The sequence below is a fragment of the Eublepharis macularius genome, chromosome 16 (genome assembly GCF_028583425.1).
Source record: "Eublepharis macularius isolate TG4126 chromosome 16, MPM_Emac_v1.0, whole genome shotgun sequence".
Classification (NCBI taxonomy): domain Eukaryota; kingdom Metazoa; phylum Chordata; class Lepidosauria; order Squamata; family Eublepharidae; genus Eublepharis; species Eublepharis macularius.
The window spans coordinates 44566384-44592165 of NC_072805.1; the positions used below are offsets into that span (position 1 = coordinate 44566384).

General features: G+C 44.8%; 1 protein-coding gene across 2 annotated transcripts in view; it reads left to right on the top strand.

Moving 5' to 3' along the window:
* The window catches only part of CRISPLD2 (cysteine rich secretory protein LCCL domain containing 2), a 61224-nt gene extending 35845 nt beyond the window's left edge, over window positions 1-25379 (top strand). Inside the window, exons 5-16 of one of the 2 annotated variants that reach the window (XR_008598371.1) lie at window positions 1131-1246; window positions 2246-2346; window positions 3961-4104; window positions 5443-5503; window positions 7009-7075; window positions 7814-7944; window positions 9653-9696; window positions 11393-11465; window positions 12868-12943; window positions 19426-19559; window positions 22045-24661; window positions 24896-25379. Coding sequence is in view for 1 of the 2 variants with exons in the window: in XM_055000707.1 (XP_054856682.1) it covers window positions 1131-1246; window positions 2246-2346; window positions 3961-4104; window positions 5443-5503; window positions 7009-7075; window positions 7814-7944; window positions 9653-9696; window positions 11393-11465; window positions 12868-12943; window positions 19426-19559; window positions 22045-22099 (1002 nt within the window). In the remaining variant the exon portion in view is untranslated. Of the gene's footprint in view, window positions 1-1130; window positions 1247-2245; window positions 2347-3960; window positions 4105-5442; window positions 5504-7008; window positions 7076-7813; window positions 7945-9652; window positions 9697-11392; window positions 11466-12867; window positions 12944-19425; window positions 19560-22044 lie in introns of both variants that reach the window. The other variant, XM_055000707.1, reaches the window with a different exon arrangement.
* The last annotated feature ends 403 nt before the right edge of the window (window positions 25380-25782 follow it).

The following is a 25782-nucleotide window of genomic DNA, read 5'->3' on the forward strand; positions in this document are numbered from 1 at the left end:
CCAAAAACACACAGTGTCCTCAGGAGGTCTGCCAGTGGGGAAGGGACACTAGAAGCCCTCCCACTGATTGCCCCCCCCCAACACCAATCACGGCTCCCAGGTTATAGAATCAGTTTCTAGGAATCATGGGAATTAGGACCCCGTTTTTCAAGATGGTCTCGTTTGTTTGTTCTGACTTTTGCAGTCTAAATTATATGCAAGTGTATTAGTCAATTTCAAAATGCCCTGGTATCGTATTAAAAAGTCGTGAGTTCAACTTACATGAAGAAGAAGCAAAATCGACATGGGGATTTTCCATTTTCTCATCATTTTCTTTTCCCAAGTGGAGAACTTTTGCATTAAATTGATATGCGTCTTTACATTGCCTTACATATTATCTGTTGCTTTAAATATGTACTCCTATATCCTACCTGTGCTTTATGTTGTTCAATGTCAGGCCCAAAATTGATTATGTTCTGTTTCAGCAATTCCTCAACCCCATACTGGATCCTTGCTAATACTATATCTTTGTAAACTTATATTCTTTTACCCCATGACATTGTTTATGGAAATGTCCTTGACACTGTATGGAAATGCCTGCCCTTGTCCTTGCCACTGATTGTACTAATCTCACACTATGTAATCCGCCTTGAGTCTCAGTGAGAAAGATGGACTATGAACGAATGAACGAACGAATGAATGAATGAAAATGTATTTCTTCCCTTGTTGGTCATGACTATTGTAGAAATGGGATAGAAATGGCATAATCAGGGACAGCAGCAATAGAAATGAGTGAAACAAAGGCTCACTATAACAGCTTCCCTTTGCCTTTTCATTACTGCTTACGGACAGCAGGCAGGATCCCTTGATCAATTCCACGAATGGTGACAATTGCCTCTGATACAAGGTGGAAGAGCATCTTATGCTGGAAGAAGGAACCAGAGGAGGGCAGACCTTCAAGGTCCTCTGAATTTGTTTTATCTCAGGTTTAATCGGCACGAGTGTTTTTACTGTTTCATTACATTCTTGCCACTCCATTTGAGAATGGTTTCTGTTGAAATATAACTATGAAATCTGCGAACTGTGAATACTTCACAGATGTGCTTTTATATAAAGGAATGGGTCAGTAATGTCTGCGTCTCCCTTTGCAGATCGTTTGGGCCACCACCAATAAGGTTGGCTGTGCTGTGAATGTCTGCAAGAGGATGAATGTGTGGGGCGAGATCTGGGAGAATTCTGTCTACTTGGTCTGCAACTACTCCCCCAAGTAAGGATAGCAAGGCAAAGATGGCAGCATGTGAATTCCTTGCCTTCTCAAAAGCGATTTAATGGAGTTTGCAATGGGACTTCTCAATGAGCTCTAAGGCAAAATTAATATCGGTTTCTTCAAGAGAATGAGGCCTAAGTTTTTACTTTGAACTTATCAGTGTATCATTGATGCTCCTATCAGCACATAATGAACAAGGATGTTCCCGATTGGTTTAGGTGAGGCCTCTTTGATCTCTCAACAACTGGAGATCAGATCCAAAGCTTCAGTTCCATTAATGGTGGAACTTTCTTCCTGTGCAAAGAGCCTTCCTCCAATGGAACGGGCCTCCAGATGATGACTCCACTGCTAATGGAACCAGACCTTTGGATCCAACTCAACGGTTGTTGCCGAGTGATTTCTAGTCTTCAGGGGTGAGGAAAACACAGTATGAGACTAAAATTCCCAGCCATTTGCAAGTTGTTTGGATTACACACCACAGCTAGTATTTTTTTGGGCACGTTGGAAGACACTCTTGGAAACTTTCCAAACTGAAATAGACCATGCAGTGGAGAAGAGCCCTGCTGGGCCATGCTGGTTTCTCCAGCCACCTTGAACAGTGTGAAGACAAAAAGCAACAGATTGTCTTTGCTAACAGTTTTATCAAACATGCCTGGCAGGGACCAGTGGCAAAACCCAGTCAACAATGGGCTGATTGGGAAATGTCAAAGAGCGAATGTTCTTAGCTTCCTTTATTTTGCCAATTTATCGCTCGAGTGCCACAGAACTATGTTTGTGGACGGAGCCATCTTTTTCCATGTTTGCAGTCATTTATCAAAATACAACTACAGTGGGGACATTCAGTTTCTCTACAGCTCTGCGGTGCTTAGAAGCCTCAGGAGGGTAAAGATTCAGGCAGATGTCCTAAAAAAATGCAGTGATGCTATTGTAGGGTATGTGTGCTGAACAGATAGTTCTTGAAAGGGGGGAAATAAGGAATATTTCTCACACGTCTTTCAGGGGGAACTGGATTGGAGAGGCGCCATACAAAAATGGAAGACCTTGCTCAGAATGTCCGCCTAGTTACGGAGGACGGTGCCAAAATAACCTGTGTTACAAAGGTATGTATACATTCCCGCAATCCTCCTTTTTTGGCGAGGGTTTATGAAGAAGAAGAAGCAAAGTCCGTTCTGGGTTATTTGTCACTTAAAATACTTAAGTTGCTTCTGTAACATCGTTCTCTAAGGAAACCAACTTGATAGATGTTTCCACGAGTTTCAACAGAAAATGCACTGATGCAAATAACAACTCCCAACAGCCAACTGAGATGAAATGGTCCAGAATTCGGCCTCTCATTCCTTTCCTTCCTTTATTGGCTCATTTGACCCCCGGTCTCAGGCTCATAGGCTTATGTCAAGCATATCCACCATTCAAAACAACATACGATGATACATGACCCAAGATAAAACAGAATACGAAACACTGCAAGATAATCATCATAAACCATCATCTTGATGGGATATAAGACCATAGATAGTGTATAATTACATAAAATATTCGTGGAGGATAAAATAGATAAATATGTAAAATTTATAAAACTAATGCATTAAAATATATATAAAACCAGAATGGGGAAAAAGTATAAATACAGACTGCTCCTATTCAGAACCTCAAACTAAATTTAGTTTAGTCTAAATTTAATAACCCTATGTTCAAACATGAATGACTCCTCAGTCCTTTCCTAGCTCATACAAATAGCATTTTGAAGCCGTTTAAGGGATTGTTATTGTTAGATATCTTGGGAAGTTGATGTTTATGCAATACAGAAATAATCCAATGGGGCCTAGGGGCATTCAAGGAATGGCCTTGGGGGGTTTCTCACCTGTAGTTGCTGCTGATGGGGTTCACAGGTTGGGATGGGATGGGACTCCAAGAACCATTTGACACAGCAATGGACATCCACTGACATTACACAACTGCGGTTCCGAACTCCCGACCTCAAGCGATCCACCGGCCTCAGCCTCCCGTGCTCAGGCTGGGATTACAGGCGCACGCCACCGCACTCAGCTAGAACCATTTGAGCGATGCAACAGGTGATGGAATGGGAGAGGAGTGTGGGATGGCTGGTTTTCATGGCAGCCATATAAGCAGTATCACATGGAGTCTTGGCTTAACTGGCAGTAAAGGAGATTGGCAAATGTTCCAATGCTTGAAACGGTGACCCCCAAGATGTGACTTTCTTTTTCCGAATCTGGGCAGTGGGGAATGATTTTATGGGCAAGATCTCTTTTAGCATGGAGATAGATGCATGCACAAACAATCAGCCATGGTAGACAAATGAAATCTCCACATTCAGGGGTTGTACAGCTCTGGGTGGAAGATAATAGAGATGGAACTGGAGGAACCCAGTCCATCCTCTGAAAGTCTTACTTACAAGCTCTGACGGCCATTTGATTGGCTGCTGTCAAATACCAAAGGCCAGATTAGATGGAGCTTTGGACTCATCCCTTTGGTCTTTTATGTCCAGCTCTTCTTTTCCGGGGCCATCCCAAGCCAGGAATGGCCTTCTTTCACTCCCATTTACTTTATACTTCAAGGCTCCAACTAGAAATGAACTTCTTTGTGATGTAACCGAATCTTTCATTTGCAAAATTAAATAGACACACGCCCCCATCCTGGTTTCCTGCCCTCTGTGCCCTTGCCCTTAAATATTACCTTGCTTCTCTTTTGCAAAGATGACCGTTTTGTACAAAAGCCGGAGGTGGAGGAGACCAACGAAGTGGAGACGTCCCAAGTGACAGAGAACAAACATATGTGGGTGCAAGAGAGGGTGACCGAACCCAGCAAGGAAAGGAAATCACCCGCCACAACTTACATGAGTAAGAGAGCATCTTTGTCTCCCAAGGTGGAGGATGGTTTGGGTTTTCATCTGCCGAGAGATCATTAAATAGCTGCCTACATACCTTTTGGCTCTGCTCAAGGGACTGCAGTCAAGTAGCTACTACTGAAGGACTTCCAGGTGGCGTGGAAAGAAGCCATGTGTGTGGCATAAGCCTGGAGGTTGCTGCATCAAAGGGCAACTGGCACCAAATCGGGAGCTTCTCGGCTTTCATATTTAAAGAAGTGCACAGGTTTCTATCACTCATGGCTGTGGAAAAAAACACCTTGGCGTATGGTTATGCGCTGTTACGTTTAGCACACGGAAGATCCTGGGTTCAACTCTTGGCATCTCCTGCTACAAGAATTTTGTTCACAGGTGTGGTGTAAGAAGTGTGGTAGTTCGGGTGCAGTGCTGGGCTAGGAACGGAGAGACCCAGGTTCAAATTCCCACTCAGCTCACGGATAAGTCACACTCTGTCAGCGTAGCTGGATGGTTCTAAGGGAACAGTGAAAGAAGCTGGCACCACCTGCTACGCCCTGTGTGCCTTGGCAAAAGGCTGGGATGTACATGAGCTAGGGAAGCATTAGGAAATAGCTTTGCTGAAGATCTTGGAGATGAGCTGGTATAGATTCTTTGCATGCAGAAAGCATCTCTAGGTATAAAGGATCCTAGTCAACAAGTGATGAGAGAGATCTTTGTATGAGACACTGAAGAGCAGCTGCCAGTCAGAGCAGACAACACCAGGCTTACCATTTTCCTAGGGGCAGCAGGCATGCTCCCATTCCTGGGCTCCAGGCCGCGCCAGGCCTCTTTGTTGCAAGGGGCAGGGGAGGAGATAGACAAATTCACAGCACCATGACATCACAACGTCACTTCTGGTTTGTACCTGGAAGTGACATCACAACACTCTAGGAATTTGCCTGTCTCTGTGGTAAAAACAAACAGACATAGAGACCAATTCCTAGAGCATTGTGTTAGTCTGAGTGCAAACCATTCCCTGCCCTCCAAAGGCTCCCACTGGCAGCGCTCTGTTGCCAACCCTAGACAATACTGATCTAGATATGACTTGGCAGATGCCTGCCTCCCATGTTCATCATGACAGAGCCCATGCTTCACATGTGCAGAGGTACCAGGCTCAGCCCACGGTGTCTGCAGGTAAAGGACCTTCAGTTAGCTGGTATTAGGAAAGACCTTTGTCCAGAGATCTGAGAATGCTGATAATAGAGTAACCAATATTGAGTTAGGAGGGCCAGATGTCTGCTCCGGTACAGCATCTTATGTCCATCTGCTGGAGCATTTCTCTCCTCACATACATGCATCTTGCTTGTTTTTCCAGCACAAGCCATCAAGTGTGACACCAAAATGAGGGACAGATGCAAAGGATCCACCTGTAACAGGTAACTGGGCACCTCCCCTTTCTGTCTTTTCCTATTTCACTGGGCAAACAGGCCCCAGCCTTGGCCCGGATTACTTAAAGACAGGGCTCATTTCGAGGGGGAATGTGCAGGAACACAGTTCTGGCAGTTCCCCAAAGAGGTCACGTTAGGTGGCCCCGCCCACCTGACTCTCAGCCATTTTGGGCCCGTTTCAGCCTGGATTGGGTCCAAAACGGCCTGGATCGGCCCTCTGATGGGTGGTGGATCACTCTCCTGCTCAGCAGCGGCCTGATCCTGACCGTTTTGGGCCCCTTTTCAGCCATTTTCAGCCCCTTTTTGCCATTTTGGGCCCAATTTCGGCCCTGAATGGCCAGGATTGGGTCCAAAACAGCCAGGATAGGTGATATCAGCAGGTGTGGCATATGCAAATCAGTTATGCTAATGACACACTTCTGGCGATGGCAAGGGGTGTGGCATATGCTAATGAGTTATGCTAATGAGTTGTGCTAATGAGTTCCTCCAGCTTTTTTTCTATGAAATGACCCCTGCTTAAAGATATTTTCACATTCAAGGACTGTGCTCTGTTGTTATAACACAAGTCCAGCAGGCTGTGTAGAAGCCATGAAATAAACCTCTGGATTATCTGGCACACAAACGATGCAGCCAGGTTTGGCAAAGAAGGGTGTGTGTTGGGGCACCACTGACTTTATGCTCAGAACGAATGCTGAGTTCCCGACGTGCTCGACATGGTTTTGCCACGGTCTGTACCGATCTTTCAGCGTTTCTCTCCTGTGGTGTTTACTTGTCTCAGCCGGACCATCCTTAGAAACGTTGCCTCCACCCAGCCTGGTTAAGACCTGCTTGAAATGGTTTTCGTTTTAAGTACAGTACAGTTTATCACTTTGTGGGGAGGAAAAGAAACAACTTTGACCCAAACCAAACATTGGCCTGGGTCTTAAAGAGAAGGCTGTTTGAAAATGTAGAGTGCAGCCATTTCTCTCTCTCTCTCTCTCTCTCTCTCTGCATCAATGTGTGCTTTTTTTCCCTTTTAAAAAGTCGTAGTTGAAATGAGGTTAACAAGTCCACCATCCATAGAAAAAGTTGTAAAATTCCCTTTCCTTCCTCATTATTTGATGATCGCACTTGGTAGCTTCCCAAGTTTCTGTCTTCAGGGAACCCTTTCCCCCTCCCTCAGTCACTCAGTTACGGAACTCTACAATATCCCGAAGATTATGAGACAAGTTTAAGGGTTCGCGCCTGGGCTTGATTTGAACCTGACACCCACAGGTCAAAGCATTGTCCCCCAGGGACTTTGCAGTCACAAGCCACATAGCTGCATCATATGGGAAGCAGCCCAGGTTAAACAAGACACTCCTTCCCTTGCCAGGGTCATATTTAAACCAAGCCTTAGTTCTCAAAGGGTTACAGAATATACAGACTTCCTCTCATTCCAGCTGAGATTAAAGGCAAGCCTGAGGACTGAAAAGGTTGAACATCCTGACTGTAATTTCTGTGCCCTTCTGCAGATACCTCTGTCCTGCCGGCTGCTTAAACAACAAAGCAAAAGTGTTTGGGACTTCCTTCTATGAAAGCGTAAGTAAGGTGCAGCCAAAGTTTCTATGGGAGAGTTGTTTGCAAGGGCGAAAAAGTCACCTTCAAATCTGCTTTTGTAACTGTGATTAATTACTCACATTGTGGAGACGTGCACTTGGATTCAATGAGGGCTACTCTGGAGTAAGGTTGCCCGATATTACTTCTATCAATAAATTATACTTTTCTGGGTAGTTGGTATTTACAGGAAGCCGACTCTAGTTTGGGAAATCCTTGAAGATTTCAGGTTGGTCGGGGGCTCCTCTGAGGTCTTTTGTCACATCGGGCAATACCACCTTCAGGTCCTCTGCCCAATCTCCTTGCTCTCTGTTCCACTATCATCCTTTGAATGAGGGCCACAGCACAGCCTCCTCATCCTCTCTCCTTCCCTCTTTCAATATGGGGTCACAAGCCTCACATATGCAAAAGATTTCCCCAAACCCTTGAAATTGTCCCAAATCTTGCAAGAGTTTGAGCTCTGCTTTGGCGCATGCACACACATCTCCTTTTAATGCTTCTCTAAATAGTTACTTAGTTTGGCTTGGTGGTGGGAGAAATGGCCCTACCAGAGTCTTCACTCATTTCCAACCAGAGTCCTGATTTGTGGATTCCAGAATAAATTCATTTCAGGCTCCGGATGGGCTTTGAGCTATAGACCCCCAGCTGGCCATATTACAGTCTCACCACCTAGGAACCAAGTGCTCCATTAAATCTTCTTTCTTTTGAACTTCTCTCCCGTAGTCTTCCAGCATATGCCGGGCTGCCATTCATTCTGGAATGTTGGATAACAGAGGAGGCCTGGTAGATATCACCAGGAGGGGCAGGTCTGACTTTTTTGTGAAATCAGCAAGAAACGGCATTGAATCTTTAAGGTAATTTGCTCAGGGAAAGAATAATCATAGCCACGTGCACCCTTTGGGTGCTGGGGAGATCAGGTTTCATCTTTGGTCGGCTGCCTTGCCAGTTGGCGGCCCTGTTTGCTGAGCTACTTGGTAATAATTCCAGAGGGTTTCTTGGCAGACTCTGTGATCGGCAAGGATAAAAGCTTCTCTTCATCCCCAGCGGAGGCTCTTTTTAAGGAAGCGTTGAATCATGGCTGTGTGGCTGCTACTTCGCTGTGGATTGGTCTTTGACACTATAAAAGGGTAGCTAGCGCCTAAGAAATCTGGATCACAGACAAAATCTCCACTAATGGAAGGGATTTTTGTCAGCAGAACTGTTCTCTGTTCCTGTTGCTAACCCAAAAGCCCTCTTCACAAGTTATAGTGAACTGAGGGCCAAGCTACACATGACGAATGACACTTGAACGGCAAGTGTACTCCTTCCTGTTCACTTGCCCTCCACTCAATCCACTTGCCGTTCAAGTGTCATTCATCACGTGTAGCTTGGCCCTCACTTGCAAGCTGTGTATTGTGTGCACTTGATTTTTCTTTATGCATGCACTGGTTACTTTTCATGTTACATTACCTGTGTACAGCGATTGAAATCGCACATATATCCAGAGACTGGTCCCTGGTTACATTTGTAAAGTGTATGCTCTTGTGAGCCTGTGTGGTGAATGGTGATGGTGTGGTTAGGAATGTGGGGCTCGGATCTGAGAGACCCAGGTTTGAATCCCCACTCTGTCCTAGAAGCTCATCTTTGGCTAGCCATGTGCTTTTAACCTAACCTACCTCCCAAGGCTGTTGTGAGGATAAAATGAAGGTTAGGAGAAAACTGTAAGCGGCTTTGAGTCTCCATTGGGGAGAAAGGCTGGGCAAAAATGAAGTTAGAAACGAGCAGATTGTATGTGTGTTCAATATAACACATGAACACAGTTCAAATTTCACTCCTGGAGGACATGGGATCCATAGGAACAGCACTCTGTGTGTGTGTGTGTGTGAAAGGTCTACTCTTGTGTGAAACACACACAAGTCGCTTGATCCCGAGAACCCAATAGTGGAAGCTTTCCATGACACAGCACTCAGGTTTACTTGCTGATTCTTTGAAGATAGGGCCAAGCTACAAGTGACAAATGACACTTGAAGGGCAAGTGGATCAAGTGGAGTGCAAGTGAACAGGGAGAAATACACTTGCCGTTCAAGTGTCATTCGTCACTTGTAGCTTGGCCCATAGTTTCAGGTGGGTAGCCGTGTTGGTCCGAAGGAGAAGCGCAAGATTGGAGTCCAGTAGCTCCTTAAAGACCAACTAGATTTCCAGGGTCTGAGCTTTCGAGAGTCAAAGCTCATACCCTAGAAATCTAGTTGATCTTTAAGGTGCTACGGTGCCTGAATCTTGCTAATTCCTGAAAACCCACGCCACTATTAAAGGCACATTTACAACGGCAGGTTTAAAATGTGGCAAACCTGTACTTCCATCGCCAGTCTTCCATCGCAACGTCGCGCAAAACTCGCATGAGAAAACGTGATATTTTGCGTTTTCCCCACAACGTGGCGCGACGTTCTGGAGGCAGGTAAGCCATCTGGAAACGGCCCCTGACTCCTTCTTTTTCCTGCTAACATACCGGTATGATTTTTGAATGCATCTCTTATTTGTATACAGTCTGCTCATTCGTTATTTCCCCCTCTTTGTATTTCACAGTAAATTCAAACCTTCCAATTCCTTCATTCTTTCAAAAGTCACAGGTAAGTCTTTTAATGTAAATTTCAATATACCTTCTAATATATTGTTATCTGCTCTGAGCCTGTTTGTGGGGAGAGCAGGCTAAAAACCGAATAAATCAAATCAAAATCAAATCTATGAGTCTGGGGAAGCTGGATAGTTCAATCTGGAATTAGGCTTGGCCAAATAAGCTATTCCCCCCCCCCTCAAAAAAAAAGACACTGGGAAATGCTTTGGTTTATTCTAAGCCCAGTTATGACCTTTGGGCCTAGGAACTGCAACAGAAACTAAATGTCACCCCAACTCTTGTGAGCTTAAGTACCAGCATCTGTGCTAAGGACGCAGGCATAGTAGGAAAACTACACTTCCCGGGGTCCCAAGATCTTGGGACACTGTTATTGCAGTATTCCCGGCATCTGGAAGGGAAGCAAGAGTCTCCGAATATGTCCTTCTGGTTGCACATCCAGCTACACCTGGCTCACCGGTAAGGCTAGCTCTGTGAGACAATTGGGTTTACAACACCCTTACAGTGCATTCCAAAACAGAGTTACTCCAGTCTAAGCCCACTGGAATCAATGGGTGTAGACAAGAGTCGGAGTAACTCTGTTTAGGATTGCACTGTAAGGGTGTTGTAAACCCAATTGTCTCACAGAGCTAGCCTTACCGGTGAGCCAGGTATAGCTGGATGCGCAGCCAGAAGGACATATTCGGAGACAAACTCTTTTACAGACCAGGACGCTTCTTGGGGAAATAACCTGTTCAGCCCTTTCTGCCCTCTGGCAAGCTCCCTTTAGTCTTTTTATGTGTCCAAAATCCATAGCTGGCCAGAGCGTCTTTTATTCCAAGAGCTTTCACGATGCTATACTACCCGATTCCCTGGATGAGTTTGACCTTGGCCACATTCTCCTTTGGCTTTTCTTCAAGTCTATATGGATCCTTCCAGCGAAATGGTTTTCTGGCTGACTTAGTTTCTCGTCTGTAAAATGAGACTCCAGAGAACCTGCTTTGCAGAACCCTGGGCCCATTAAAATGGCTGTGCTCATGATGAATAGCAATGAAGTGCCTGCTTATGCAGATGGACTCTCCGAATCTAAAGCAGCCAGGTCCAAAATGTGTCCCTGCACTTTCCTTTGAACTGAAATGATGTCTTCCTGTTGGAGGGGGAAAAAACTCGAGAGGTTTGTTTTTGCAAGCATATGAAAGAGATAATTTTCATAATTACCAGAAGAGCAAGGCAAAAAATCAGAAGAAAATACAGGAATGACATTGTTCTAAAATGGACTGATTTTTCCAGTCAGTTTCATTTATGATCCAGGCAAAATATAGTTTTTTGCCAGACCTCTCTTAGCCTGAACAAAGGCATTAGAGTTTAGAAACTAACAGTATCAAAGGCCTTTGAAAATAAGAAATTTGACTTAAAACCTGGCAGGCAGAAGAGCCAGCAAAATAGCAAATGACATTTTCAGGGAAGAAAGAGGCCCCTCCAAACAAGAGGCCCCTTCAAAAAATCCTTGGATATTTTTCTTTAAACGAAGGGATCTTCTTGCAATTCAGCAAATTCCCGGGAGGGAAAAATACCCTTGCAGTTTCTCTTCTGTGCAAGCTGTTTGGGCTACATCTGGAAGCCGATGTGCAGTATCAGATGTGAGGAGTGTGTGTTTCAAGTGTCTCCATCCATCCCGTGGACCTAGCATGTGACTCTCCCATGTCTTTCCACAGTGCACACTCTTGACTGTTACACCACCGTGGCAGAGCTCTGCCCATTCAAGAAGCCAGCCACGCACTGCCCGAGGTAAATTGTCTAGTAAACATAGAGGGTCCACCTCTGGGAAGTATGAGTCTAGTAGCAGAGCACACCTGCATTCCATGCTGAGGGTCACAGGTTTGATGTCTGGCAACTCCAGTTAAAGGGGGAAGGAAAATGTAATTTATAAATAAAATGGTCACAGAGCCAGTTTGGGGTAGTGGTTAGGAGCAGCAGGACTGTAATTTGGAGAGCCAGGTTTGATTCCCCACTCCTCCACTTGAAGCCAGCTGGGTGATTTTGGGTCGGTCACAGCTTCTCGGAGCTCTCTCAGCCCCACCCACCCCACAGGGTGATTGTCGTAAGGATAATAACAACATACTTTGAGTCTCTCTACACAAGAAGCAAGCATGTCCGTCAAGTGTAGAGGAGATGCGATGTTAGCTGGGAAGCATAGTTTTGAAAGACATATCTGGCGGAGATCACTCCAAAGGGGAGAATTCTCTCACAGCCCTCCAGTGCCTATCAGGCTGTTTCCATTTTTGAGCTTTTACCCTGCTGCCTTTGCTGCTTAAAACTTTGAATTAACTGGGCAAAGGCTCCAGAAGGGGAGATGCCAAAGGCAATGGAGAGTTGTGAGAGAATCTGTCCCCTCTGGAGTGATCTCTGCCGGCTCTGTCATTTAAAACTATGCTTCTTGGCTAACACTGCATTTCTCAAAATGTGAAGAACACGTGTCAAAAGTATTGTGTAGAGAGAATCTCCTAAATCGCTGTGAGTGTGGCATTAAGTTGTCCTGAAGGGTGGTATATAAATCGAGTGTTGTTGTTATTATTTAGTGAAGAAGCCCTTCAATCACCAATAGAGGTGATTGTCCTATAAACAGATGGGGAACAAATTGTATGAATGGCAAGGAGAGGGGGGAAACTGGCTTCTAAGCAGTGTTTTTCTCTTTTATATTTTTCTGCAGGAAATTTTCTGTTTCTAAACGTGTATTGTTTCATAAAAAAGGCTAAATCCAAAGATGAAATTAACACACGTACTATTTAAAATGTAGTAAACGCGTGTTATTGAATCACCTCCTAAGCAATTCAGCTGCTTTTGGCAACTGGAGAAGCCTTTCAGATATTTATACAGAATGCCAAATTAACACACTTCACTTTTTGTTTGCTACATGTTCAGCCAGCTTGAGAAATCACACCCCAAATGGTTTGCACTGGAAAGGGTTCCAGAAAAAGTTCCAGTTCAAAATTTTCCAGAAAAGCCGTATTTCTGCTTCTGAACAAATGTACAGAGGCTTAGGTTGCAAAACTGCCGTTCAAATCCTGCACACCTTGGAAGCAAATCTCCATTGGTTCAGCTCACCTTTGCAAAATAGGTCATAGTGTAAGGCATGCAAAGATTTTATTCTTTTGGCTAGGAACTCAATATCCATTCTTTTTATTGTTAGGTCCTATTGTCCTGCTTACTGCAAAGAAGAACCCTCTTATTGGGCGCCGGTGTACGGCACAAATGTTTATGCGGATGTGAGTATTCGTCTCTCCTTCCTACTTGGCAAAATGGGTTGTACCGGAACAGTGGAAACACTGTGCCATTTTAGAAGACTGCTTTCCTCCGAGGCTTCTCTTAATGACAGGAAGGGGCATCTTCTCCAAATCACGCCAAACAGCCTGGCTGCATATGATATTAATCGCCTTTAAAACAGCCACTAGTAAGCTAGTTTCTAACTGTTCTGTAGGCTGCCATGAAGACAGGCTGAAAGAAAGCTGGTAGGAAGCTTGGGCCCTTTCCCCTCCTCAGTTTATATTTAATCTTTTCCATCTCTCCTTCAGCACCTTATCGTCTCTGCTCCTCCCTTTACCAATCCTTAGGGGGAAATTAACCCATAAGTGAGAAAGAAGCAAGGCAGAGATTCCCTTTAGCTTTGTCTGTCTTCCGTCCTCTCTAACTTTTTCTTCTTGCGTTCAAGGGACTTTCAGAATTCCTAGCAATCACATGAGGATAGTTTTGATGCAGAGATTTTAACATATAGCCCAACTCCTCCAGTTGAAACTCCCTTGTTTAGCAGAAGGGAACTGTTGGATCCAGCCTGGAAAAAGATTATCTATCTATCTATCTATCTATCTATCTATCTATCTATCTATCTATCTATCTATCTATCTATCTATCTATCTATCTATCTATCTGTCTGTCTGTCTGTCTGTCTGTCTGTCTGTCTGTCTGTCTGTCTGTCTGTCTGTCTGTCTGTCTGTCTGTCTGTCTGTCTGTCTGTCTGTCTGTCTGTCTGTCTGTCTGTCTGTCTGTCATATGCCTGTGTAAACCAGCTTCCATTCTCTGGGATATAGTGAGTGGATTTTGCTTTTGTGATGGCCTCTTAGCCGATTTCCACATATGGGCTTGAAGGAATTTTTCCCCCTCTTCCCCAGGTTCATTTGCTCTGGGAAGATTTTTTGACCTTCACATGCAGCATGGCTCATTTCTAGGAGAGTAAAATTATGTTGTATTGGAATATTGCTAAGTAAAGTCCAATAGCTTATGGCTTTATGGACAGGTCCTGAATAAAGTAAGAAAGCGGAGATCACACTAAAAATGTGATCTTTGCAACATGGCTTTGTAGGAGGTGTGGACCAATGTCTGCAGAGGACCTGTCCTGGCATGCCTTAACAGCAATACAATCAGAGGAGTTTTTTTTTTTACTAGAACCAATTTGGTGTGCTGTTGTCTGTAAGGATTAGGAGCTCTTTTCAGAGTTGGGGTTCTTGTAGCGGCATAAAAGTATCTCTTGCATCCCTCCCAACAAAACCAGAAGCTATTTTAGCTTGCTCGGTGTCTAGGCCTTGGGGAAAGTATGTTTTGTTAAGAGGTCAGGAACGTTTTGGAAATACACTGAAGAGCCGTAGAAGCCAAGGCGCTTGTAATCGATGGCAGAATAATGAGACCACAAACGTGTCCGAGCTTTTAAAACATGCTGCTGGGCGAACAGAAGTCTAAGGCAGTGGCTCTTGCTCATCAAAGCCAGCTGGGCTGCGACTTGACATGAGAGGGGTTTCCAGAGTAGAAACGACACCTGGCAACGCTGCCGGGAGCACAGCCGTGGTCAGCTGCTTCTAAAATAGACTAGGGAGGGGGAAGGAAAACAAAAACCCACTGAAACATGTGTACCACCGAAGTGTCTTCGTGCGCGGCAGATCTTTCCTGGCTTGGCTTCCATAGAGAAGGATCGGGAAAAGCCAAGGTGCAAAGCGAGAGACGTTCCCCTGAAAAGCAGAGACGAGGTCATGAAATGCTGCATTGTAGAAATTGCCTTGCAAAAGACAGTTAGGCACTCTTTATTTTCCCAACAAAAAAAGGGGGAGTCTTTAGAATTAGATGGAAGATGGTATAAATATTGGCCGGGAAGAAGAGTAGCGAAACGAGCGAATTCCAAGCCGGCAAGCTCGTAGCCTCATATTAATTGCCTTCTGTTAATTGCTATTACTCTGCCTTGAGATGCTGGAGGATTCACCGCAGCGTTCTTCTTGTTCCTGATCGCAGGAAAGACAGAGACAGGACTTTACATTCTTATTGCCTTTTTGTTAAGGGCTGCAATTCTGCCTTGTAAACGCCAGAGGATTTCCCGTGGCGTTCTTCTTTGATTCTGATCTAGGAAAGACTGAGAACAGAATTATGAACTCTATGTATTGATTTATGAATAGAATGACTATTATTTTCATACTGTGCACCAGGGCTTTTTTTCAGCAGGAACGCGGGGGAACAGAGTTCCGGAACCTCTTGAAAATGGTCACATGGCTGGTGGCCCCGCCCCCTGATCTCCAAACAGAGGGGAGTTGAGATTGCCCTCTGCACCACTTAAGTGGCGTGGAGGGTAATCTAAACTCCCCTCCGTCTGGAGATCAGGGGGCGGGGCCACCAGCCATGTGACCATTTTCTCCAAGGGCAACCCACCGAGTTCCACCACCTCTTTTCCCAGCAAAAAAGCCCTGCTGAGCACTAACGACTTGTAATAATATAAATTGGAACAATCTGGTTGTCTGTGACTGGGGATTTCCCCTTTCTATTCTCTTACTCTTTATTTTCCCACCTGCTGTTTTTGGAGGGCAGCTGCTAGTCTTCTTGATGCTGTAAAATGACCAAGGAAGAAGTTCTGTAAAGGTCAGGAATGAAACACACAATCCATTGGCTCTTGCAGTGGAATAAAAGCTCAGCCTTCAGCGCTATGGTGCCACTGGTTTCTTTCCGCCTGAGGACGTTTTGCATTCCCAGTTTGAGCTAGGGGCAGCAAAGCACAGATTCAGCTATCGAGGGTTAAGCATTATGGCACCCGACACACTCCAGTAGGCAAAGCAGCGATGAAAGGAGAGAGCTTTCTCTTTCAGAGCCACGAGAGAACTTTTTAAAGTTCTCTGGCCCCGAGGGCCTTCTGAGCAAAAATCGGAATTTCAGGCTTCCTCTCTATGTAGGGTGGGACGTGCATTTCCTAGTCCACGTTCTGGAACATTAATGAGGTGAGAAAGAGCTTTTCTGTTGCAAGATCAAAAGTGACTCTGTCTCCTGCCGTTTGTGAGGCAATTAGCAGGAGCTGAGAGTTTCTGCAGATGGAAACTTGCATAATGAGGCTGACTTGGGCTTTTCTTTCCCCCCACAAAAGGCACCTATGGAAAACACAGGGCCCAGTTGCAAATGAATGGGGGTGATACTTTCTGCTTCAGGCAGCTTGGCATCAGCAGGGCTGTTCTGGACCCTCCTGAAACCCGGCATCCCCTGCTGTTGCTTAAGATGCTGTTGCCTTCACCATTGTGACCTGCTTGTTGTAGGGTAGCCAACTCTGGGTGGGTTTTAGGTGGGTAGCCGTGCTGGTCTGCAGTAGGATAGCGGGATTTGAGTCCAGTGGCACCTTAGAGACCAAGAAGATTTTCAGAGTGTAAGCTTTCGAGAGTCAGAGCTCCCTTCTTCAGATCATTTCATGAGGTTGATAGATTTCCACTCCATGCGGCTGAATGTGGTGCCTTCCATGAGGATAGTTTAGGTGGGTAGCCATGTTGGTCTGCAGTAGAGCAGCAGGATTTGAGTCCAGCGGCACCTTAAAGACCGATAAGGTTTTCAGAGTGTAAGCTTTCAACTGTCAGAGCTCCCTTCTTCATTCTGGGTGGGGAAATTCTTGGATATTGGGAGGTGGAGCTAGGGCAGAGCAGGGTTTGGGGAGGGGAGGGATCTCAGAAGGGTATAATGCCAAAGAGTCCACCCTCCAAAGCAGGCATATTCTTCTGGGGAACTGATGCCTGTTGCCTGGAAATCAGTTGTAATTCCAGGAGATCTCCAGGCCTCACCTAAGGATTGGCAACCAACTGTGAACATCATCCTCAGCTGTCTGGAATGATGTACACTTTACTGCATTCTGGAAAGACAGCAACTGTATTTTCTAAATCAGTTATAGCCGCTGTTAACAGTACTCAGATATGACTCTGCTTCCATGGTCTAGAATTTGGCTAGCCAGAGCGAGGTGTACTGGTTAGAGTGTTGCTGGATGGCCTTGGGCCAATTGCTTTCTCTTTCATACCTTCCAAGGTTGCAGTGAAAATGAAATGGAGGCAGGGAATTCCATGTGTGTTCCCCTGAGCTCCCTGGAAGAGAGTAAGACAGAAACAGGAGAGAGACAGAACAAAGCAAAACGTATCTCAGAGCAGAACCACAAGTGACAAAAGGCACAGATTGGACACTTGTCAGCTTCCCTCAAGTTTTGATGGGAAATGTAGTCATCCTGGTCTTGTAGCTTGGCTCTCCGACTGCTGTCCAATGGACTTTTCAACTGTCACTTGTCCAACATTCTGCCAAGCTGCCTACATTTCCCATCAAAACTTGAGGGAAGCAGACAAGTGTCCAATCTGTGGCTTTTGTCCCTTGTGGTTCTGCTCTCAGCCTCTGGCTGTCCTTTTAATTACGGTGTTTTGCACAAAGGGAGGAAATGGCTTCTTTCCCCTTCCCCAGGGATTCTCATCTTCAAATGGCTTTGCAACTTGTTAATGAAGATAAGAGTCTCCCTCTCACAGGAGGGAGGACGGCTTCCGGGTAATAATAATAATAACTACGAGAAAAGGGTGGGTTTGCCATATACTGGTGGCAGTTATCAGCAGGCAGTGAATTTTGGGAACGAGCGCAAAGGACAGAAGAGGAGGAAGGGGGGCTTCAACCAGGCTTGGTTGCTTGAGGGCAGGTTCTCCCCCTTCAAATAAGTTATTTTTTCTTAGCTACTTTTCAGAAGGGCAGATTTGTAGCGCGTTGGTTTGACCATGTTACCCTGTTCTCCTTGACCATATATAGAAACCCAAAAACCAAACTTGGCAACAGAAACTCTGAAGGCTGCCAACACAGAGGCAGTGATGAATGTAAATGGGGAGAGACAAAAGCCATCCTTTTATGGCCTGTGGTGGGTGAGACAGGCAACTTGATGTATAGACTGAGTGTGTGATCTATACATAAATACACTCATGGCATGAATGTCTTTTGGCACCCGGAATACTATTGCGGTAGGAATTCAAAGACCGGGGCAGATAAATGGAAGGTTTTCTTCCACTCCTGTTCTGAGAAGCGGCACTGGAGTGAGCCTGCCTTCTTCATTCCTCCGCAGCAGGGTCCATTAATCCTCCAGAACTCAGACTGGGCTTCTCTGGAGCTTGGTGTTCTCTGCAGTTACTCAGTTTCCCAAACAGTTCTGGAATGTACTCATCCATCAATGGGTGTCGTGCTCTTTAACGTCAGACTTAACATTTGGGGGAAAGTAATGCAACCCAGGAGAACAAAATCCTGATAGAACAGAAATTTCTGGGCACAATTAGGATACAAAACGTTTAGATCTTGGGTAGAAAGGGACTATTTAGTGGTTGCCATCTCCAAAAAATTGAGGCAATTGAGATTATGAAGTTTCCATTGGCTGCATCAGACCACGGGATGCTTGGAGCTGCCTTATACTAAAGCAGTTCATCAAAAAAGGCTGATTCTGCACACGTTGGATAATGCACTTTCAGTGCACTTTATCAATCGTTTGAGGTGGACTTTTTGTTCCGCACACAAAAAAATCCATTTCAAATGATCTATAAAGAGGACTGGAAGTGCATTATCCAACGTGTGCAGAATCAGTGCAAGTCTACTGGTAGCATCTCCAGGGTCTGGTCTTTCACGTCACCTCCTACTTGATCCTGGGAGCGCCTACCTGAATCTGGGATCTTTTGCATGCAAAGCTCCTCCTCTTAGCTCACAAAGCTCAGCATTGTCTACGCCAATATGAAGGGTCTCTTCAGGGTCTCAGGCAATGGATAAAGCTCTTTCCCAACACCTACTAGCATCTTCTTTAACTGGAAGTGCCAGGGACTCAATTTGAGACTTTCTGTGTGCACGAGCCATGGTCCCTTCCCAAGCATATCTAACGAAACTGATATAGATTAATTTTAAACCTGGATTCACCAGGGTAGTTGGGACCTGGATGGGTAGCTGTGTTAGTCTGTCTGTAGCAGTAGAAAAGAGCCAGTAGCACCTATAAGACTAACAAAATTTGTGGTAGGGTAGGAGCTTTCGTGAGTCACAGTTCACTTCTTCAGATACAGCTCGAATGTGAGTCCATCTGTCCTTATATCTTGGAAAGCAGAGTAATTTCAGATGCCAAATGACAATAGCAGGTAAATGACAATAGCTGCTGAATGACAACAGCAGGTGTGATTGGTTTAGGTGGGATTTACAGAGGGGTGGTGGGTGTAATTAGCATTGGTATGGAGACAGGAAGTCCAGGTCTTGATTCAGTCCAGGTGGATGCATTATCTGAAGCTTCATTACCAGTTGCATTTAAGTCGTCTTGGGATCTGGTTATGAATGCCAGGGCTCAGACCTGGAAGATGTAAAGCAAAAGCAGAGATTCCTAATGTGCTGGTACAGAATTTTCATTTGTCACGAAAGAACCTTGGAGTGTATGGTAACGTTATATCCCGTTGTAAAAAGCGATGGCTTGCTTCTTTTTCAGAATTCCAGCATCTGCAAAGCCGCTGTGCATGCTGGAGTCCTTACCGATGACGCTGGTGGTTATGTAGATGTGATGCCAGTGGATAAGAAGAAATACTACAACGGTTCCCTGAAGAATGGGATCCAATCAGAGAGGTAAGAGACTCATGCTTTCCCTTGCAGGGCTTTGGAAAGATCGTTCGTCTGGGAGCTTTATGTTCCTGTCTGGATGCCGATATTATTTTTACCCTCCAGGGAGTTCAGGGCTGTGTGCACGGGTCTCCTGCCCAAACTGCTGTCCTCCTGTCAAGGGCAGCTCTTGAATCTCAAAAACCCAGGGGGAGACCCCTGCCGTGCCCATACTATGTGTCTTCTCTGACTCAGGGTTTGCAAGAGGAAGTCAATGCAGAAGAATGCAGGTGATATTTCCTTCTGCAATAACGGTGACTATGGACAGGGCTGGCATCAGAGGTCAGTATGGCTGGGCGCCTGCCAAGGTACCCAGCCCAGCAGAGGTGCCACCCCAAACTAGAGATGCTGGATCAGTGTCCCATTTTGGAATGGATGAATGGCCTGGAGCCCAAGAAAAGAACCTGCTTTGCAGCCTCCTCTGTGCCATCCAACGTTGGGCAAGTTGCCCTCTGCTTCCACCAGCATAACTATGATGGGGAGGAGGGCATTGAGCTGCAACTGGGGGGGAGTGACATGATATGGAGGGGAAAGAAGTGCAGTTGGGCAGGGAGGAAATGTGACCATAGCTGGGGATGAGGAAGGGAGATAGTATGATGTAATGGTTAGAGTGCTCAACTAGGATCTGGGAGAGGTCTGCTTTGAAGCTTGCTGGGTCAACTTGGGCCAGTCATATCCTCTCAACCTAATCTACTTAACAAGAAGACCTCAATGGTGCCATAAAAATGGACAAGATAATGACAATGGAGGGGCCAAGACGCCATGTGTCCAAGCATACACAATATTGTGCAGCTAGCCCTCTTCATTGGATACAATTACTACCCACTCTGTCCCAATATTTAGGAACCTAACCTAGGAGAAGAAGTGCTTGCAAAGCTACCTGGCCTTTCCTTTTAGTAAATTCTTTTGCATTTGCTTCCATTGGATAACACCACCTTGAGCGTCAGCAAGAAAGGTGGATTATAAATAACATAAATATAGAAGAAAATAAATAACTGTAGACCTCAGAGTTTCTTTGCTAACATGGCCTTGGATCTCCAATGCATCTTAGATGCCAAATGTCATGGCTTTGCCATCCCTGTCTTTATTCTGAAAAAGTACTATTTGTCTAGCATTCTCTCTCGTCTTCACAGTCCTTTGTAGGCACTCATGGCCCTCTGTCCTCAAGGGACAAAGGGATACTGGGAATTTCCCAAGATAGGTGCCTTTGGGACTTTTGAGATCTGAAGTTCCCAGGGCTAAGATTGACTTAAGAGAATCACTTGCCCCTCATTTTTTTCCCTGGAGACAAAAATAGGCAAAGAGCAAAGCTTACTGAGGCAGGTTTTTAAAATCATTTTCAGTTCTCATGCTTTAAACACAGAGTGTAATTTGGAGTGCCCAAAGCAAATAAGAACCAAGGGGCTTTTGCTTCTTGGCTTTGAACCCCAGCTTTCCTTGGAGATGCAATTTTAAGTTGGTTCTTAGGACTTCTCCCATCAGGACAGCTGACAGACCAGACCCTACTCATGCTCAGGGCTCATTTTGAGGGGGAACATGCCGGAACACAGTTCCGGCAGTTCCCCAAAGAGGTCACATGTCAAGTGGCCCCGTCCACCTGACCCTCGGCCATTTTGGGCCCGTTTCAGCCTGGATTGGAGCCGAAACAGCCCGCATCAGGCCTCTGACGGGTGGTGGATCACTCTCCCACTCAGCAGCAGCCCAATCCTGACTGTTATGGGCCCCTTTTCAGCCATTTTCAGCTCCTTTTTGCCATTTTGGGCCCGATTTCAGTCCTGAATGGCCAGGATTGGGTCCAAAACAGCCAGGATAGGTGATGCCAGGGGGTGTGGCATATGCAAATCAGTTATGCTAATGACACACTTCTGGTGATGTCAAGGGGTGTGGCATATGCTAATGAATTATGCTAATGAGTTATGCTAATAAGTTCCTCCAGCTATTTTTCTACAAAATGACCCCTGCTCACACTACGTCTAATTTTGACAGCCACAGCTGGCAAACCCCTGGGAGGAACTGAGGGATGGAGACAGGTGTGGTTTGCAGGCATGCAATGCCACTTCCTGTGCCAAACTGGTAATGGCATTGTAGTATTGGAGGTGGCACTCTAGGGTTCACCCTAAACTCCATGGTAAAATCATAGAGTTTTGGGTGAATCTTGCAGTGTTCCACCTGATGTGATAATGTTACTTTCTGGTTTGGCGCTGGAAATGACAGCGCACGCTCGTATGACTCTAGTCCCCACATTTTCTCCTATTTTCCTCCTGCCAGTCTGTGAAGAGCTGGTGTGGCCTGGGAGAAATTCCCAGATGGACTTGGCCCCCTCAGCTACATCACACGCTTCCACTGACCTAATCAACTAAAAGACGGTTCTTCCACTTAATAAGGGAGAACTGCCCCATGATTTTAAGCCTCTGTTCTCCTTTCTGACTTATTCTTGACTCTTCTTTTCCAGCTTAAAGACTCCAAGAGAAGGAAAAGCATTCCGAATTTTTGCTGTGAAGCAGTAAATTTCCAGAAAAAAGAAACCTTTTTTTGCTGGGAGGAAAATGTTGCGGTATTCTGGAGAGATGGGACGATCAAGAATGGTGGTGTTTGTCTTGGAATGTAGTATGACATCGCCCTGTTAGTCAAACTATTCCTTCGGGGAAAAGCAGAACTAACGGTGGGGGAATGCCTTTCGGACTTGATTCACAACTTATTGGCATCAGCCCAGTCTTGAACTATGTTTAATTTTCATCTAACAATGGTTGTAGGTTCAGGTGATGACACGTATTGCTCAGCATTTCTCCCTGAACCACTTTCGTTGCCCAAAGGTAGTTTTTTTACATTTCATTTAATTGCCCGTTTATTGAAGCACATTTTTTTTTTGTTTAGAAATTGGTGATGTTACGTAGAATAGCTACCAAGCTGAATGGTGATTTTGGATGGCAACTTTGAGGCAGCTGCTTTAGAAATTGAGTCCCCTTTATATTTTTTTCCATTTTTTTTTAATTGGCCATTTGGGGAAATCTAGAATGGTCAACAGGACGATAAATTGGGTCTGATAAGTGCAATGTTGAAACCAAGTCTGGTAGACTGTTCTGTGCCAATTGGAAAAGGCAGTGAACCTGCAATACCTTTGGGGGCAGGTGAGATGAAAAGGAAACAGCTGTGCAAAAGAACACCTTTTCTGGAAATTGTGCATTTCGATACCAGAAACAGAAAATCAAGGTAACTAGGTTTGCTGGCCAAACCATATCAGGAAGTTAGGAAGGTGGGTGGTTTACACTAGAGGTCAAAGAATTACAACCCCTTTCTAGGCACATTTTGATGGATAGAATATTAAGACAGCATTGTTTTATTTCCAATTAAATGCAATTTATTTTATTCAGCAGTGCTGGTCATATCCTATATAAACAATGCTCTCTAAAAGTTGATCTTTATTTTCCTAGAAAGTTAAGTATCTTTACAAAGCACATTTGCTTTGCCTTATTTGTTTGTACAGATTTGGGCTTTATTATTTACATATATATATTATCGAAAAGCCAGTTGGGCTGGATTTCTTTTCTTATATGCAATATATATGTAGATTACATGCAGATTCTAACTTGGTACCTAATAAATAGTGTCAAACATTCATCCAGTAATTTCAGGGGGCTAGATGTTAGGAATTAACCATTCATATATTTTTTGCCTAAAACCTTTATGTTTGACGAAATCTATAGCTGGAATCCAAAGTGGACGCTTCCATATTCTGGTGAAATTTTTGATATCTTTTCTTAAGCATCTGACTTCCAAGCATTGTCCAAAAGTGCCATAGATTATAATTTGAACATGTAATATCTATTTATTTAAAGTGACCTTTTGCAAAGGTAAAAATTTGCTTAACTCAAATGCTTAAATTGGTGCTCTGGAATTTAAGGACTGTTCATGAGCCATGCTAATCAACAGGTGCTAATTGGGGTTGGGTCTCCTTCCGACCAAACCCTCTCCAGAAATCATCTGGAGAGAATGATTCATGGTCCAAATGTTTTCCAAACATTAAGTTCTGGCGTGGTCATCACATTGACATTGCCATGGACACGAGTCTGGAGGGATCTGCCTCCATTATCTTCACACCACAAGTGGGACTATCTGTGGGCCCTCACATCCATTTATGAAGGTTTGGTGTAAAGGTCTCTAATAGAGATGGGTATGATCCGGGGGGAAATGAACCATGTGGTTTGTGGTTCATCAGATTTCATGAACCATGAACTACGAACTTTTACGAACCTGCCCCCTGCCCCCGGATCATGAACCAGTTCGTTTGGTTCATGAAAATGTCACATCCAGGTCAGAAAATCATCACTTCCAGGTCAGCAGAAGGTCTGCAGGAAGTCCATCCCCTGTTGCCTAGGAAACTGATTGATTGGCACCAGGCTGTCTGCAGTAACGAACCAAAAAACGAATCAAAGAAACCAGCCTAAAATTCATGGCAGTTCGTCAGAAATGGCATCTGATGAACCTCTGGTTCGTCACAAATTTTGGTTAGTATTTTGGTTTGTGCCCATCTCTAGTCTCTAATCTGGAGAGCTGGGTTTGATTCCCCACTCCTCCGCTGGAAGCCAGCTGGGTGACTTTGGGTCAGCCACAGCTCTCTCAGAGCTCTCTTGGACCCACCCACTTCACAGGGTGATTGCGGTGAGGATAATAATAATAACACACTTAGTAAACTGTTCTGAACGAGCGTTAAGTTGTCCTGAAGGGTGGCATATAAATCCAATTTTGTTATTATTATGTTATTATAAAGTGGCGAGGGAGAAAGGAATCCAGTTTTGGAGAACCCCACCCATGGTGATGAAGGCCATAAGCAAAGAGCTGAGGCCTATAATTTCTGGCACACCATGAAGAGGTCATTACATACCTGTGCCCGAACTCCTCGAGGATCCAGTTTAGATTGATTTCTGTTTGGATCTAATCCCCAGACTGGAATGGATTGATGGGGAGGAGAAGATGCCCCTCCCACGCCAAATCAGATGAGAAATCTGGGTTTGGCAGAGTTTGCTGGCAACCCCAACAAATATGACTGATTTAGGGTTGCCAGCCCCCAGGTTGGGATATTCCTGGAGATTTGGAGGTGGACCCTGGGGAGGGGGGAGGGTTCCCAGCCTCCAGGAGGTGGCTGAAGATCTCCTGGAATTACAACTAATCTCCAGATGAGAGAGATCTGCTCCTCTGGAGAAAATGGCTGCTTTGGACGGTGGACTCTATGGAATTATACCATGCTGAGGTTCTTTCCCTCTCCAAACTCTGCCTTCCCCAGGCTTTACCCTCCAAATCTCCAGGAATTTCCCAACTTGGAGCTGGCAACCCTAGGAGATGGGTATTTGACGAGGGGAGGATGTGTAAAGAGAATAAATTTGGAAGCAAATAATTCGGGGGCATTGTCAATTTACTGGTGGGCACATCCAAATCAGAAAAGAATAAACATTTCAACGTCTCAGTCCTCTGTTGGGGTTGCGTAGTGTGTTAATCTGCATTGGTCTTATCTGTAGGCCACAAAAGCCTGCAGTTTTTGTATATTTGCTTTTTTTTCTATGAAAAACGATGTATTTTTTACTTACTTCCTTTGTAAAAAAAAAAGTTTACTGTAAATGGGATTTGTTTTGCTTTTGCATGATCTTTTTAATAGGCCAAGTTTCTGGCCTTCGAGCTGTTATTTTATTTTTCTTCCCCCTCAGCCAAATATCTATACAACAAAATATTTTGGTTTCCTGCTATTTTGTTTTATGACTTATTTGTGAAAATAAAACTTCGAGATGGAATTTCTATTGCTTTTGAATCTGTATCACTTTCTTTGTTTGAAAGGAAGAGGTGGTTGACTTGTGGCAAGCACAATGAACTCGTGTTAACACGGCGCCATTCACTTGTGCGTCCGTATGCATCCTTGAAATGGCACGACCTTGTGCAAATTGTAATAACCCACTTCTGACACCATGTATCATATTTGGGCGTCACATTTGAGTTCAGAAGGAATACATCCTACTTAGAATAGGATACAACATGATATACAACAATGAAAAATACAATGCACTTTAAATTGAACAAACCATAATAGTCTATATCCTGAGCCAGTTCTGGATCCAGTGGGACAAGTCCAAGACATGAGCTGCAAGCCAAGAGTCAAGGGACAACGTACCTTTGGCTCTTGCCCTTCAGTTTGTTGTGTCTG